A 13,625-nucleotide genomic window follows, 5' to 3' on the forward strand; every position below is an offset into this window, starting at 1 on the left:
AAATCTTTGGAGGGGTTTGAAAGTCCATGTTGCCCAGCGACAGAACCAAAACATCACTGCTCTAGAGGAGATCTGCATGGAGGAATGGGCCAACATACCGCCAACAGTGTGTGCCAACCTTGTGAAGACTTACAGAAAACGTGTGAGTTCTGTCATTGCCAACAAAGGATATATAACAAAATATTGAGAGGAACTTTTGTTAGTGACCAAATACTTATTTTCCACCATAATTTGCAAAATAAATCTTGCCAAATCAGACAAGGTGATTTTCTGGAATTGTTTTCTCATTTTGACTCTCATAGTTGTGGTCAACTTATGATGTCAATTACAGGCCTCTCTCATCTTTTTAAATGGGAGAATTTACACAATTGGTGGCTGAACAAATATTTTCCCCATTGTACAAGTCTCCAAACAGTCCTAAGGGGAAGATTAGGAAAGAAGGAGGGATAAAAGGAAAAGGTAAGAACGGGAAAAGGAAAGGAATGAAGGGAAAAGATAGGAAAAGGATATAAAGGAGACAAGAAAGCGGAAATGTAAAATACCGTATATACTCGTGTATAAGCTGAGATTTTCAGCCCATTTTTTTGGGCTGAATGTCCCCCTCTCGGCTTATACGCGAGTCATATACGGGGTGGGAGTGGGGCTTGTCAGAGACCATACTCCTTCCTCCTGGCACGGTCTCTGCAGCCCCCTGCTTCCCCCATGATCTCAGTTTCCCAGCTGTTCCTGCATTCAGCGGTCACGTGGTACCGCTAATTAAATCCATGAATATGCGCATATTTAATGAGCGGCTGCGGTACCATGTGACCGCTGAATGCAGGAACAGCCTGGGACGCCGACATCATGCTCGAAGCAGGGGCTGAAGAGACCGGGCGCCAGGAGGGGGGTGGTGAGTATGACGAGGGAGAAGAGCAATACTTACCGCTCCCCATTCCATCGCTGTCTCCGGGTCCTCTGGCTGTGACATTTAGCGGAGGGCACGATGAAGTAGTCAGTGCGCGCCCTCTGCTAACGTCACTGCACAAGACCCGGGAGACAGCGATGGAACCGGGAACGGTAAATATATTCACTTCCGGGGGCCTGAGCCAGCAGCTACACTGACACCTGGCCCCCAGCGACAGAGAGAGTTTGAGCGGCACCTGGCCACCAGCGACAGAGAGTTTGAGCGGCACCTGGCCCCCAGCGACAGAGAGGTGAGTATGTCTTTTTTTTTTTTTCTTTTTTATAGCAGCAGCATATGGGAGGTATTTATGTATGGAACTTCTACTTGGGCCACCATTAACCCTTGTGCAGCAATATATGGGGATATTTATGTATGGAGCTTCTACTTGGGCCACCATTAACCCTTGTGCAGCAGATGGGGGTATTTATGTATGGAGCTTCTACTTGGGCCACCATTAACCCCTGTGCAGCATATGGGGGTATTTATGTATGGAGCATCTACTTGGCCCACCATTAACCCTTGTGCAGCATATGGGGGTATTTATGTATGGAGCTTCTACTTGGGCCACCATTAACCCTTGTGCAGCAATATATGGGGGTATTTATGTATGGAGCATCTACTTGGGCCACCATTAACCCTTGTGCAGCAATATATGGGGGTATTTATGTATGGAGCTTCTACTTGGGCCACCATTAACCCTTGTGCAGCAGATGGGGGTATTTATGTATGGAGCATCTAATTGGGCCACCATTAACCCTTGTGCAGCATATGGGGGTATTTATGTATGGAGCATCTACTTGGGCCACCATTAACCCTTGTGCAGCATATGGGGGTATTTATGTATGGAGCATCTACTTGGGACACCATTAACCCTTGTGCAGCATATGGGGATATTTATGTATGGAGCATCTACTTGGGCCACCATTAACCCTTGTGCAGCAATATATGGGGATATTTATGTATGGAGCTTCTACTTGGGCCACCATTAACCCTTGTGCAGCAGATGGGGGTATTTATGTATGGAGCTTCTACTTGGGCCACCATTAACCCTTGTGCAGCAATATATGGGGGTATTTATGTATGGAGCTTCTACTTGGGCCACCATTAACCCTTGTGCAGCATATGGGGGTATTTATGTATGGAGCATCTACTTGGGCCACCATTAACCCTTGTGCAGCATATGGGGGTATTTATGTATGGAGCATCTACTTGGGCCACCATTAACCCTTGTGCAGCATATGGGGATATTTATGTATGGAGCTTCTACTTGGGCCACCATTAACCCTTGTGCAGCAATATATGGGGGTATTTATGTATGGAGCTTCTACTTGGGCCACCATTAACCCTTGTGCAGCATATGGGGGTATTTATGTATGGAGCATCTACTTGGCCCACCATTAACCCTTGTGCAGCATATGGGGGTATTTATGTATGGAGCTTCTACTTGGGCCACCATTAACCCTTGTGCAGCAATATATGGGGGTATTTATGTATGGAGCTTCTACTTGGGCCACCATTAACCCTTGTGCAGCAGATGGGGGTATTTATGTATGGAGCATCTACTTGGGCCACCATTAACCCTTGTGCAGCATATGGGGATATTTATGTATGGAGCATCTACTTGGGCCACCATTAACCCTTGTGCAGCATATGGGGGATATTTATGTATGGAGCATCTACTTGGGACACAATTAACCCTTGTGCAGCATATGGGGATATTTATGTATGGAGCATCTACTTGGGCCACCATTAACCCTTGTGCAGCATATGGGGGTATTTATGTATGGAGCATCTACTTGGGCCACCATTAACCCTTGTGCAGCAGATGGGGGTATTTATGTATGGAGCATCTACTTGGGCCACCATTAACCCTTGTGCAGCATATGGGGATATTTATGTATGGAGCATCTACTTGGGCCACCATTAACCCTTGTGCAGCATATGGGGGATATTTATGTATGGAGCATCTACTTGGGCCACAATTAACCCTTGTGCAGCATATGGGGGTATTTATGTATGGAGCATCTACTTGGGACATCATTAACCCTTGTGCAGAAATATATGGGGGTATTTATCCTTGGAGCATCTTGTTGGGCCACCATTAACCCTTTTGCAGCATTTTATGGGGGTATTTATCTATGGAGCATCTTTTTGGACCACCATTAACCCTTGTGCAGCACCACCCTCGGCTTATACATGAGTCAATAAGTTTTCCCAGTTTTTTTGTGGCAAAATTAGGGTGGTCGGCTTATGCGCGGGTCGGCTTATACACGAGTATATACAGTAATTAAAAGGAAAAATGGAAAAGGTGAATAAAGAGGAAAAGAAATAGGATGGTAAAGGGAGATTGCGTATATAAGCAAACGATAAAGAAGGGTAAAGAGCGATTAAACCATGGAAAATATTGAGGAGGATAAGGGTAGGGGGGATTGGAAATTTTAATCCCTTAGAAGCTGCTGATTGTGACAGCAGCATTTATGACGATGCAACTGGGGTGCGTCATGACAGGAAGGGACCAACTAAAGGCTCCCGTGTCCCGGGCACACCACTGATGCCTGCGGTTGGGCTTCATAGGAGATCGGCAATATTACAGTACTATGTTACAATATATCAGCGTATTGTACAGCTAACTGCAGGACCTATACAGCACAGGTGATGGCTGTACTGTACAGTCGGCACCAGAGTCTGAGTGCTGAGATTGGAGCCAGCTCTGATCACAGAAGTTTAATTCCGTAGATGCTGCTATTCATTGCGATGGCAGCATGTATATGAGGTCAGAAACAAGGTGGTCATAGCTTTGGCATGACAGCCAGGGTCTGACTGAAGGCTCCTGTGTCTTCCATGCCTCTACACCGCTTCATAGAAGAGGAGTAATTTTACCCTAGATGGCAGTATTACAATGTTGCAGGTTCAAGTCACTCTTGGGAGATTGATAAAAAAAATATGAAACTAATGGAAAAAATAAAACAATATACAGTGGGAGAAATAAGTATTTGATCCCTTGCTGATTTTGTAAGTTTGCCCACTGACAAAGACATGAACAGTCTATAATTTTAAGGGTAGGTTAATATCAACACTGAGAGATAAAAAATATTCTATTTATTTCTGTTACTCATTTATATAGAGCGAATAGTTCCACAGCGCTTTACATGCATTATCATCGCTGTCCCCAATGGGGCTCACGATCTAAATTCCCTATCAGTATGTTTTTGGAATGTGGGAGGGAACTGGAGAACCCGGAGGAAATCCACGCAAACACGGGGAGAACATACAAACTCCTTGCAGATGTTGTCCTTGGTGGGATATGAACCCAGGACCCCAGCGATGCAAAGCTGAAGTGCTAACTACTGAGCCACAGTGAAAAATCACATTATATAAATTATATAAATTTGCATTTTGCAGTGAGAAATAAGTATTTGATCCCTCTGGCAAACAAGACTTAATACTTTTTTGCAGTTGATGATGAGGTTTGCGCACATGTTAGGATGAATTTTGGTCCACTCCTCTTTGCAGATCATCTCTAAATCATTAATATTTTGAGGCTGTCGCTTGGCAACTCAGAGCTTCAACTCCCTCCATAAGTTTTCTATGGGATTAAGGTCTGGAGACTCCTCCAAACATGGCGAGTTGAGTTAATGCCAAAGAGCTCAGTTTTTGTCTCATCTGACCACAGCACCTTCTCCCAATCACTCACAGAATCATCCAGGTGTTCATTGGCAAACTTCAGACGGGCCTGCACATGTGCCTTCTTGAGCAGGGGGACCTTGAGGGCTCTGCAGGATTTTAAACCTTTACGGCATCATGTGTTACCAATGGTTTTCTTGGTGACTGTGGTCTCAGCTGCCTTGAGATCATTAACAAGTTCCCCCCGTGTAGTTTTAGGCTGATCAATCACCTTCCTCATGATAAAGGATACCCCAGGAGGTGAGATTTTGCATGGTGCCTCAGATCAATGTCGACTGACAGTCATTTTGTATTTCTTCCATTTTCTTACTATTGCACCAACAGTTGTCTCCTTCTCACCCAGCGTCTTACTTATGGTTTTGCAGCCCATTCCAGCTTTGAGCAGGTCTATGGTCTTGTCCCTGACATCCCTATAAAGCACTTTGGTCTTGCCCATGTTGTGGAGGTTAGAGTCTGACTGATAAATTGAGTCTGTGGACAGGAGTCTTTACTGTTAGGGCAGTGAGAATCTGGAATTCCCTGCCTGAGGAGGTGGTGATGATGAACTCAGTCGAAGGGTTCAAGAGAGGCCTTGATGTCTTCCTGGAGCGTAACGATATTGTATCTTACAGTTATTGTTAGGTTCTTTAGAAGGACGTAGATCTGGGGATTTATTCTGACAGAATCTTATAGGCTGAACTGGATGGACTAATGTCTTTTTTCGGCCTTACTAACTATGTTACTATGTTACTATGAGTCTTTTATAAAGGTGACTATGTAAGACAGCTGTCTTTTATACAGGTAATGAGTTGATTAGGAGCGTCTAACTGGTTTGTAGGATTTACAAAATGCAAATAAATGTATATAATTTATACAATGTGATTTTCTGGATTTTATTTTTGATATTCTATCTCTCAATGTTAAAATTAACCTACACTTAAAATTATAGACTGTTCATGTCTTTGTCAGTGGACAAAAGTACAAAATCAGCAAGGGATCAAATACTTATTTCCCCACTGTACATATATAATCACCTTAATTTCCCCAGAACGCCATGAAATAGATTGTCCACTACTTTTACGCTGATGACCAATCCTTATGGTAGGTCATCGATTTCTGATTGGCCAGGGTCCGACAATTGGCACCCCCGCTGATCAACTGTAATCGGTGGCAGCGCCGGGCTGGCAATGCTCACTTACCGAGCTGGTCTGTCGACTTGAAGAGACTGGGGCTTGATACTGCACATACGCCTCCTATTCCAATCAATCTTGCGGCGGCCTCTACAAGTAGACATAGCAGCTCAGTAAGTGAGCACTGCCGGCCGGCTGACACCAATGACAGCTGATCGGCAGGAGGGGCCGGAGCCCAGGCTGGTCAGGCATTGATGACCTATCCTAAATATAGATCATTAATGTAATAGTGGATTATCTCTTTAAAATGTAAATAAAAGAAATCACCATATTCGGTTCCTCTGCCTGTGCAGTCTTCCGAACTAATACATTATCACAATATTTATCTTGTATCTTGTCCAGTGAATGCCAAAACGGAAAATAATCTGAATGTCAGAATTGCTGGGTCTTTTGGTCACTTCATCTCACAAAATAATGGACTTGAAAGAGATCGGAAACTCGCACGCAGGCCCGGATTGGCAATATAACCAACCGGGCATTTTCCCGCTGGGCCGCTGTCACGTGGGCCGCGGGCGGCAGCGCCCGAACATCTGGCCGCTTGCCAGCTGCTGCGGCCACTGTTGCTCCTGCCGCCGGCCCTCTGCGGGCACGGCGGTGATAGTTTCCAAGTTCCTCCCGCACTGCAGGGAGATAAGCCACCACGCCCCCCTCGCACCCCATCCTCGCAGTAGCATGAGACCTCCTCCCCCCCGCCCCCGCCCCCGCCCCTCACAGCGTCGCACCCGCTTGCCTGCTCGCTCTGTTCGCAGGACCTGTGATGAGATCACAGGAGGGGAGGAGTCAGGGGGTCACATGATCAGGAGCCTTTGTCCAGACCCCCGATCATATCACCCCTGACTCCGCCCCTCCTGTGACCTCATCACAGGTCCTGTGCGCTCAGCCTTGCCTCTACCGTCTGCAAGACTCTGCTTTGCTGTTGTCATGGTGCTGGTTGAGGTAAGTATGTGTGGGGTCAGGATTTACAGTGTGGATGTAGCAGAGCTGTGTGTGTACGAGGTGTACGGAGAGGAGCTGCGTGTGTACGAGGTGTACGGAGCGGAGCCGTGTGTGTACGAGGTGTACGGAGCGGAGCCGTGTGTGTACGAGGTGTACGGAGCGGAGCCGTGTGTGTACGAGGTGTACGGAGCGGAGCCGCGTGTATGAGGTGTACGGAGAGGAGCTGCGTGTGTACGAGGTGTACGGAGCGGAGCCGCGCGTGTACGAGGTGTACGGAGCGGAGCCGCGTGTATGAGGTGTACGGAGAGGAGCTGCGTGTGTACGAGGTGTACGGAGCGGAGCCGCGCGTGTACGAGGTGTACGGAGCGGAGCCGCGTGTATGAGGTGTACGGAGAGGAGCTGCGTGTGTACGAGGTGTACGGAGCGGAGCCGTGTGTGTACGAGGTGTACGGAGCGGAGCCGTGTGTGTACGAGGTGTACGGAGCGGAGCCGTGTGTGTACGAGGTGTACGGAGCGGAGCCGCGTGTATGAGGTGTACGGAGAGGAGCTGCGTGTGTACGAGGTGTACGGAGCGGAGCCGCGCGTGTACGAGGTGTACGGAGAGGAGCCGTGTGTATGAGGTGTACGGAGCGGAGCCGCGTGTATGAGGTGTACGGAGAGGAGCTGCGTGTGTATGAGGTGTACGGAGCGGAGCCGCGTGTGTACGAGGTGTACGGAGAGGAGCCGCGTGTGTACGAGGTGGAGCCGCGCGTGTATGAGGTGTACGGAGAGGAGCCATGTGTGTACGAGGTGGAGCCGTGTGTGTATGAGGTGTACGGAGCGGAGCCGTGTGTACGAGGTGTACGGAGAGGAGCCGTGTGTATGAGGTGTACGGAGCGGAGCCGTGTGTACAAGGTGGACGGAGTGGAGCCGTGTGTGTATGGAGTGGAGCCATATGTGTACGGGATGTACGGAGCGGAGCCAAGTGTGTACAAAGCATACGAAGTGGGCTTTTCCCACGGACATATTAGTACACGGCGGAGCCCCGAGGAGCATTTTAAAACACACACATGACGTTCCACCTGAAGTGATGTGCTGGAAGCTGACCGGAAATGAGATAATTTCTTGAGGAGATTGTGACGGAACCAGGAATGCTTCAGATCCATCACCGTGTCCTCCTCCGACAGCGCAGACAGCAGGATCGCCTTGGAATCGGGGATGCCGGCCATGTGAGCGGATCATGATAGGTCCTGCACCGGGAGGCTCAAGTGGGCACTACAATGGGAGCCGGGCTGCTATAGTATCTTTGTAGAATCTTTCTTTATTTCTTTCTCTCTTTTTCTTTCTTTCTCTGTTCTTTCATTCTCTCTCTGTTCTTTCTTTCTCTCTCTAATCTTTCTTTTTTCTCTCTCTCTTCTTTCTTCCCCTCTTTCTTTCTTTTTCTTTCCTCTCTTTCTCTCTGTTCTTTCTTTCTTTTCTTTACTTCTTTCTTTCTCTCTCTGTTCTTTCTTTCTTTCCCCTCTTTCTTTCTCTCTCTGTTCTTTCTTTGTCTCTCACTGTTCTTTCTTTGTCTCTCACTGTTCTTTCTTTCTTTCCCCTTTCTTTCTCGCTCTCTCTGTTTTCTTTTTTCTCTCTCTCTCTGTTTTCTCTCTTCCTTAGTGCCAGTCAGTGTGCCCATAATGCCAGCCACTGCGCCCTCAGTACCAGTCAGTGTGATCAGCAGTGCTAAATGGGTGCGATTAGGTGTGGACATGGGTGTGACTAGTTGTGAAATGGGTGTGGTTGGGCGTGGCCAAAATTTACAGCGGCGCGCTGTGCGCGCCGCAGTCTTTGTCCGTCTTTCCCTTCTTCAAAAGTTGGGAGGTATGATAGGGGCGGCTATGACCAGGGGGTCTGGTTGCCCAATAGAGAGCAGTTCTGCCAGGAATTCTGTAATCATGCATACAAAAGGGGACAGCGCTTTGGGCGGAGTACTGTACCTAAAAGCAATAAATAAGACTGAGCTGAAATCCTGGGCACAGCTGTGACTACATGTTATATAGTCGTGTTAATCTCCTCTCACTTCTTGTAACCTACAGCTGTACAAAAATATTATATAGTCACCATGTGACTAGTGGGCCTGTGTAACTTCAAATGCCAGGGCTGAATTTTAGTCCCAGTCCGGCCCTGCTCGCACGGATCCCACAATGGTCGTGTCACAGCTCGTGCCGGAAAAGACGAGACCTGATACAGCGCTGGGGACCAGGAAAATAGGTATGGAAGGTGAAAAGCTAAAACAATCGTGAACAGGGGCCCCCATGTGGTCTGTGTACACCTGGGGCCAGCCAAGCACGAGACCCCCCCCCCCGATCCCCGGCCTTACCGCCATCATTATCCTTCCGCAGATGGTGGATCAGGTACTGGATGGGGTCGGCCGGTCGGTCCATCAGGAGATTCTGAACCATTTTCTGATAAAGGTAAAAACAACACAATAAAACGTACTGTGAGCACTGGAGAACTACAACTGCCAGCAACAGCTGCAGGGCACAATTGTTAGAGAATTGAGGCTGCGAGGCATGCTGGGACCTGAAGTCCTTCAACAAGTTTCAGATTAAAATGCTGTGGACTCGGTTAATATGAGCTTTGCTGGACATGCTGAGACTTGTAGTTCCACACGATCAGCCACTTACCTGCAGCATATCAAAGATGCGGTGGTCCTCGGCGTACACGGCCATCTGCGGTGGGATCCTCAGGGGCTTCGCTGTGGCGTCCATCTCCGCACTTTTACTGCTCACTATAACGACCTCTACGCTGAAATCCCCTGCCAGGGGGCAGCACAGCGCTCCCTAGTTACAGAGCGAGCGCCGCCGTGTCCTAGCAACCACTGTCGCCAACAACACAACGTCATCACTCTGCGACGTCACCCGCAGCGCGTTCCACCTGTGGGCATGGTAACGTCTAGAATGGAGGTGCTCCTGTGAGGGGATGATCTGCAGGTAAGGGGCGGGGCCTCCTCCGGTCCTGTCAGTGCCGGCCCGATAACGGGAAGCTACCTCCTGCTGAGACTGCTGGTGATGAGACTTGCAGGAGACCCTGAGAGGAATAAGGGGCTGCACAATGGGGCTGTGTGCAGATGAGGACACAGGGCTCAATGTGAGTGATCTGAGGATGTATTTTGAGTTTAAAGAACATGGCTTATGCTACTATATTGGGGCTGCATGTTAGAGGGTTGCCCAGGGAAATGGGTGCTGTTACTTGTATGGGGCTGCTTATTGGGGAGCTTTCACAGGAAAACGGTTGATGTTACCAGATTGGGGTTGTATGGTGAAGGTGATGATGAGGGGCTGTGCGGAGAAGGGGGCATGTTGATGATGAGGGGCTGTGCGGAGAAGGGGGAATGTTGATGATGAGGGGCTGTGCGGAAAAGGGAGCATGTTGATGAGGGGCTTTGCAGAAAAGGGCATGAAAATAGGCTGTGCGGAGAAGAGGGCATGTTGATGATGAGGGGCTGTGCGGAGAAGGGGGTATGTTGATGAGGGGCTGTGCTTAGAAGGGGGAATGTTGATGATGAGGGACTGTGTGGAGAAGGGGGAATGTTGATGAAGGGCTGTGCTGAGAAGGACATTATGATGAGGGGCTGCAGAAAGCAGTGTGCGTATTGATGATGAGGGGCTGTGCAGGGAGAAGGGGGCAGTGCAGAAAAGGGGGCATGATGTTGAGGGGTTGTTCGGAGAAGGGGGTATGTTTATGAGGGGCTGTGCAGAGAAGGGGCTATGTTGATGAACTCTGTGGAGAAGGGGGTATGCTCATGATAAGAGGCTGTGCGGAGAAGGTGGCATATTGATAATGAAGGGCTGTGCTAAGAAGGGCATGATGAGGAGCTGTACGGAGAGGGAGGCATGTTGATGATGAGGGGCTGTGAGGAGAAGGGGGCATGTTGATGATGAGAGGCTGTGCGGAGAAGGGGGCATGTTGATGATGAGGGGCTGTGCTGAGAAGGACATGATGATGAGGGGCTGTACAAAATGAGGACTGTGTGGAGAAGGGAGCATGTTGATGAGGGGCGGTGCGGAAAAGGGGGCATGTTGATGATGAGGGGCTGTGCGGAGAAAGGGGCATGATGATGATGAGGGGCTGTGTGGAGAAGGGGGCATGGTGATGATTAGGGGTTGAATGGGGGTGATGATTAGGGGTTGAATGGGGTGATGAGGGGCTGTGTGGAGAAGGTGGGACGACGATGAGGGGCTTTGCGGACAAGGAAGGTTGATGATGAGGGACTGTGCAAGGAAGGAGGTCATGATGAGAAAGAAGAGGGGCTGTGTGGGGAAGGGGATGTGATGATGGTGCATGCTTGCGGGCTGCATGGGGAAGGAGATGATGCTTCATGTTGGGTGGCTATAAGGGGAAGTGGGTGATGTTACTCGCTTGGGCTTCATCGGGAAGGGGGTAATGTCACTCGTGAGGCTGCCTGGTGAAAGGACTGATGTTACTTGCGTGGGGCTGTAGGTTGAAGGGGGTCATAAATTTATCTTGCATAGGTCTGCATGCTCGGTGCCTGCAAGCAGAAGAGGGTGATGTTATTCGCATGGGGGCTGCACACTGGGTAACAACTTGAGGGGTGATGCTTGAGTGGGGATGCACAGGGAAGGAGATAATATTCCTCTCTTAGGACTGCATACTGGGGGTCTGCAGGGTGAAGGGATGTTAATGTCACTCATGTGGGAATGCATGCTGGGTGGCTACTTGGGGTCCTCACCAGTAGACCTGCACTAAATTGCTCTGATCTCACTGACAGTTTCTTTCCTGTCCTCAGCAGCTTTTAAATGAAAAATAACAATTAAAAACATGATGATCGCTTATGCAACCAATGTATTAGGTCCCAGCTGTGTCTAGGTGTATCCCGGCCATCTGTGGCCACTTACCATCTTCTGTGGTCCATACAGCCTGATCTGTTGTAGAAGTCCAGGGATGAAACATTTTTTACAGATTTTATTTTTTTAAAGGGCCGTCAGTTGCTGAGGGTCAAACTGCTGGTGTTCCCACAGAGGGGTAAAAATACTCCTCTTAGCAATTTTTGAGGAGTGTTTTAAGCCAAGAAGTATGACATAATTTGCAGTAACTCAAATCTATAGTACATAGATGGGTATACATCAGACCTGGGCAAAGTGCAGCAAGCAGGCCACATCTGGCTGTTCCTCACTGGCTCGTGGACTGGGGCAGCCAAAGGGCTGAAAACCGTGGCCAAAAAGCAGTGAATGGTGGTGACTTGCTGATACAAGTTACAATAAGCCCTACCGTAACATGCAGCAGGGAGTCAGCGGAATTAGTTTTGCTCAGTATTAAGTGATACAAATAATATGAAATAATATATACAGGTGCTTCTCACTAAATTAGAATATCATCAAAAAGTGAATTTATTTCAGTTCTTCAATACAAAAAGTGAAACTCATATATATTATATTGAGTCATTACACACAGAGTGATCTATTTCACGTGTTTATTTCTGTTAATGTTGAGGATTATGGCTTACAGCCAATGAAAACCCAAAAGTCATTATCTCAGTAAATTAGAATAATTAAGAAAAAACACCTGTAAAGGCTTTCTAAACGTTCAAAAAGGTCCCTAAGGCTAGTTTCACACTAGCGTTTATGAGTGCAGCGACGGCCTGCGCATGGCCGCCGCTAAGCCCCGCCCCCTGTCGCACCCCCGCGGGTAGCTCCGCCCACCGGCGCATGACGCTGCATGCGCCCTGCGTCCCCTATCTTTATCACAGGGGGCGCAGGCCGTGCGCAGTATGCGTTTGGCGGCGCATGCGTCCTTTTGACGGTGCGCCGACCTGCGCCAAACGCAACCTGCTAGCGGCGGAGGCGCGGCAGGGGGCGGGGCATAGCGGCGGCCGTGCGCAGGCCGTCGCTGCGCTCATAAACGCTAGTGTGAAACTAGCCTTAGTCTGTTTCAGTAGGCTCCACAATCATAGGGAAGACTGCTGACTTGGCAGATGTCCAGAAGGCTGTCATTGACACACTCCACAAGGAGGGTAAGTCACAAAAGGTCATTGCTAAAGAAGCTGGCTGTTCACAGAGTGCTGTATCCAAGCATATTAATGGAAAGTGGAGTGGGTAGAAGGAGAAAGTGTGGTAGAAACACACTCATGGATCATCTTCTGCAGGACACGGGTCCAGGGACCGAGGATAATGGTGAAACTGGGTGTATGTGTCCAAATCTGCGCTGCTGATAAAGATGGATGGTGGACAATATTCTTCACAGCTTTATTTCAAACAGGTTAATAGTCTTGTAGGGTGTTCCCCGATATTCGTCGGGTCTTGACACTTCAAGTTTGCCAAACTCCCGGTATATGGCGGGGGTCTTGTGGGATGTTCCCGATGTAACAGGCCAGATTAATCCAGGCTTTTCAGAACCATAGAGGCATATAGTCAATAACGGAGCCCCAGGCAGCACACGGGGGGGGGGGGCAGAGACAGCGATCGGGGTCCCAGGCAGCACACCGGGGGGGGCGCCGAAACAGCGATCGGGGTCCCAGGCAGCACACGGGGGAGGGGTCCCAGGCAGCACACCGGGGGGGGGGCCGAGACAGCGATCGGGGTCCCAGGCAGCACACGGGGGAGGGGTCCCAGGCAGCACACTGGGGGGGGGGGCCGAGACAGCGATCGGGGTCCCAGGCAGCACATGGGGGAGGGGTCCCAGGCAGCACACTAGGGGGGGGCCGAGACAGCGATCGGGGTCCCAGGCAGCACACGGGGGAGCAGTCCCAGGCAGCACACGGGGGGGGGAGACAGCGAATGGGGCCCCAGGCAGCAAAGGGGGGGGCAGAGACAGCAAACGGGGCCCCAGGCAGCACACGGGGGCAGAGACAGCGAACCGGACCCAGGCAGCGCACAGGGCCCCAGGTAGCGCACAGGGCCCCGGGCAGCACA

At 49.6% G+C, this 13,625-nt stretch overlaps 2 protein-coding genes across 4 annotated transcripts in view; one reads left to right on the top strand and one right to left on the bottom strand.

Moving 5' to 3' along the window:
• The window catches only part of AK8 (adenylate kinase 8), a 111,750-nt gene extending 102,156 nt beyond the window's left edge, over positions 1-9,594 (bottom strand). Inside the window, exons 1-2 of one of the 3 annotated variants that reach the window (XM_073555983.1) lie at positions 9,381-9,594; positions 9,074-9,158 (exon numbers count right to left, since the gene is read on the bottom strand). In XM_073555983.1, coding sequence (XP_073412084.1) covers positions 9,074-9,158; positions 9,381-9,464 — 169 coding nt within the window. In that variant the 5' untranslated portion in view covers positions 9,465-9,594. Of the gene's footprint in view, positions 1-5,805; positions 5,861-9,073; positions 9,159-9,380 lie in introns of those variants that run through there. The other 2 variants (XM_073555984.1, XM_073555985.1) reach the window with 2 other exon arrangements.
• SPACA9 (sperm acrosome associated 9) overlaps positions 8,906-13,625 on the top strand; it is a 30,477-nt gene continuing 25,757 nt past the window's right edge. Inside the window, exons 1-2 of the mRNA XM_073555991.1 lie at positions 8,906-8,964; positions 9,096-9,167. The gene's annotated coding sequence lies outside the window, so the exon portion shown is untranslated. The remainder of the gene's footprint in view (positions 8,965-9,095; positions 9,168-13,625) is intronic.

This window comes from Dendrobates tinctorius, unplaced genomic scaffold (assembly GCF_039654945.1).
Source record: "Dendrobates tinctorius isolate UK_male_01 unplaced genomic scaffold, ASM3965494v1 ptg000231l, whole genome shotgun sequence".
Lineage (NCBI taxonomy): Eukaryota > Metazoa > Chordata > Amphibia > Anura > Dendrobatidae > Dendrobates > Dendrobates tinctorius.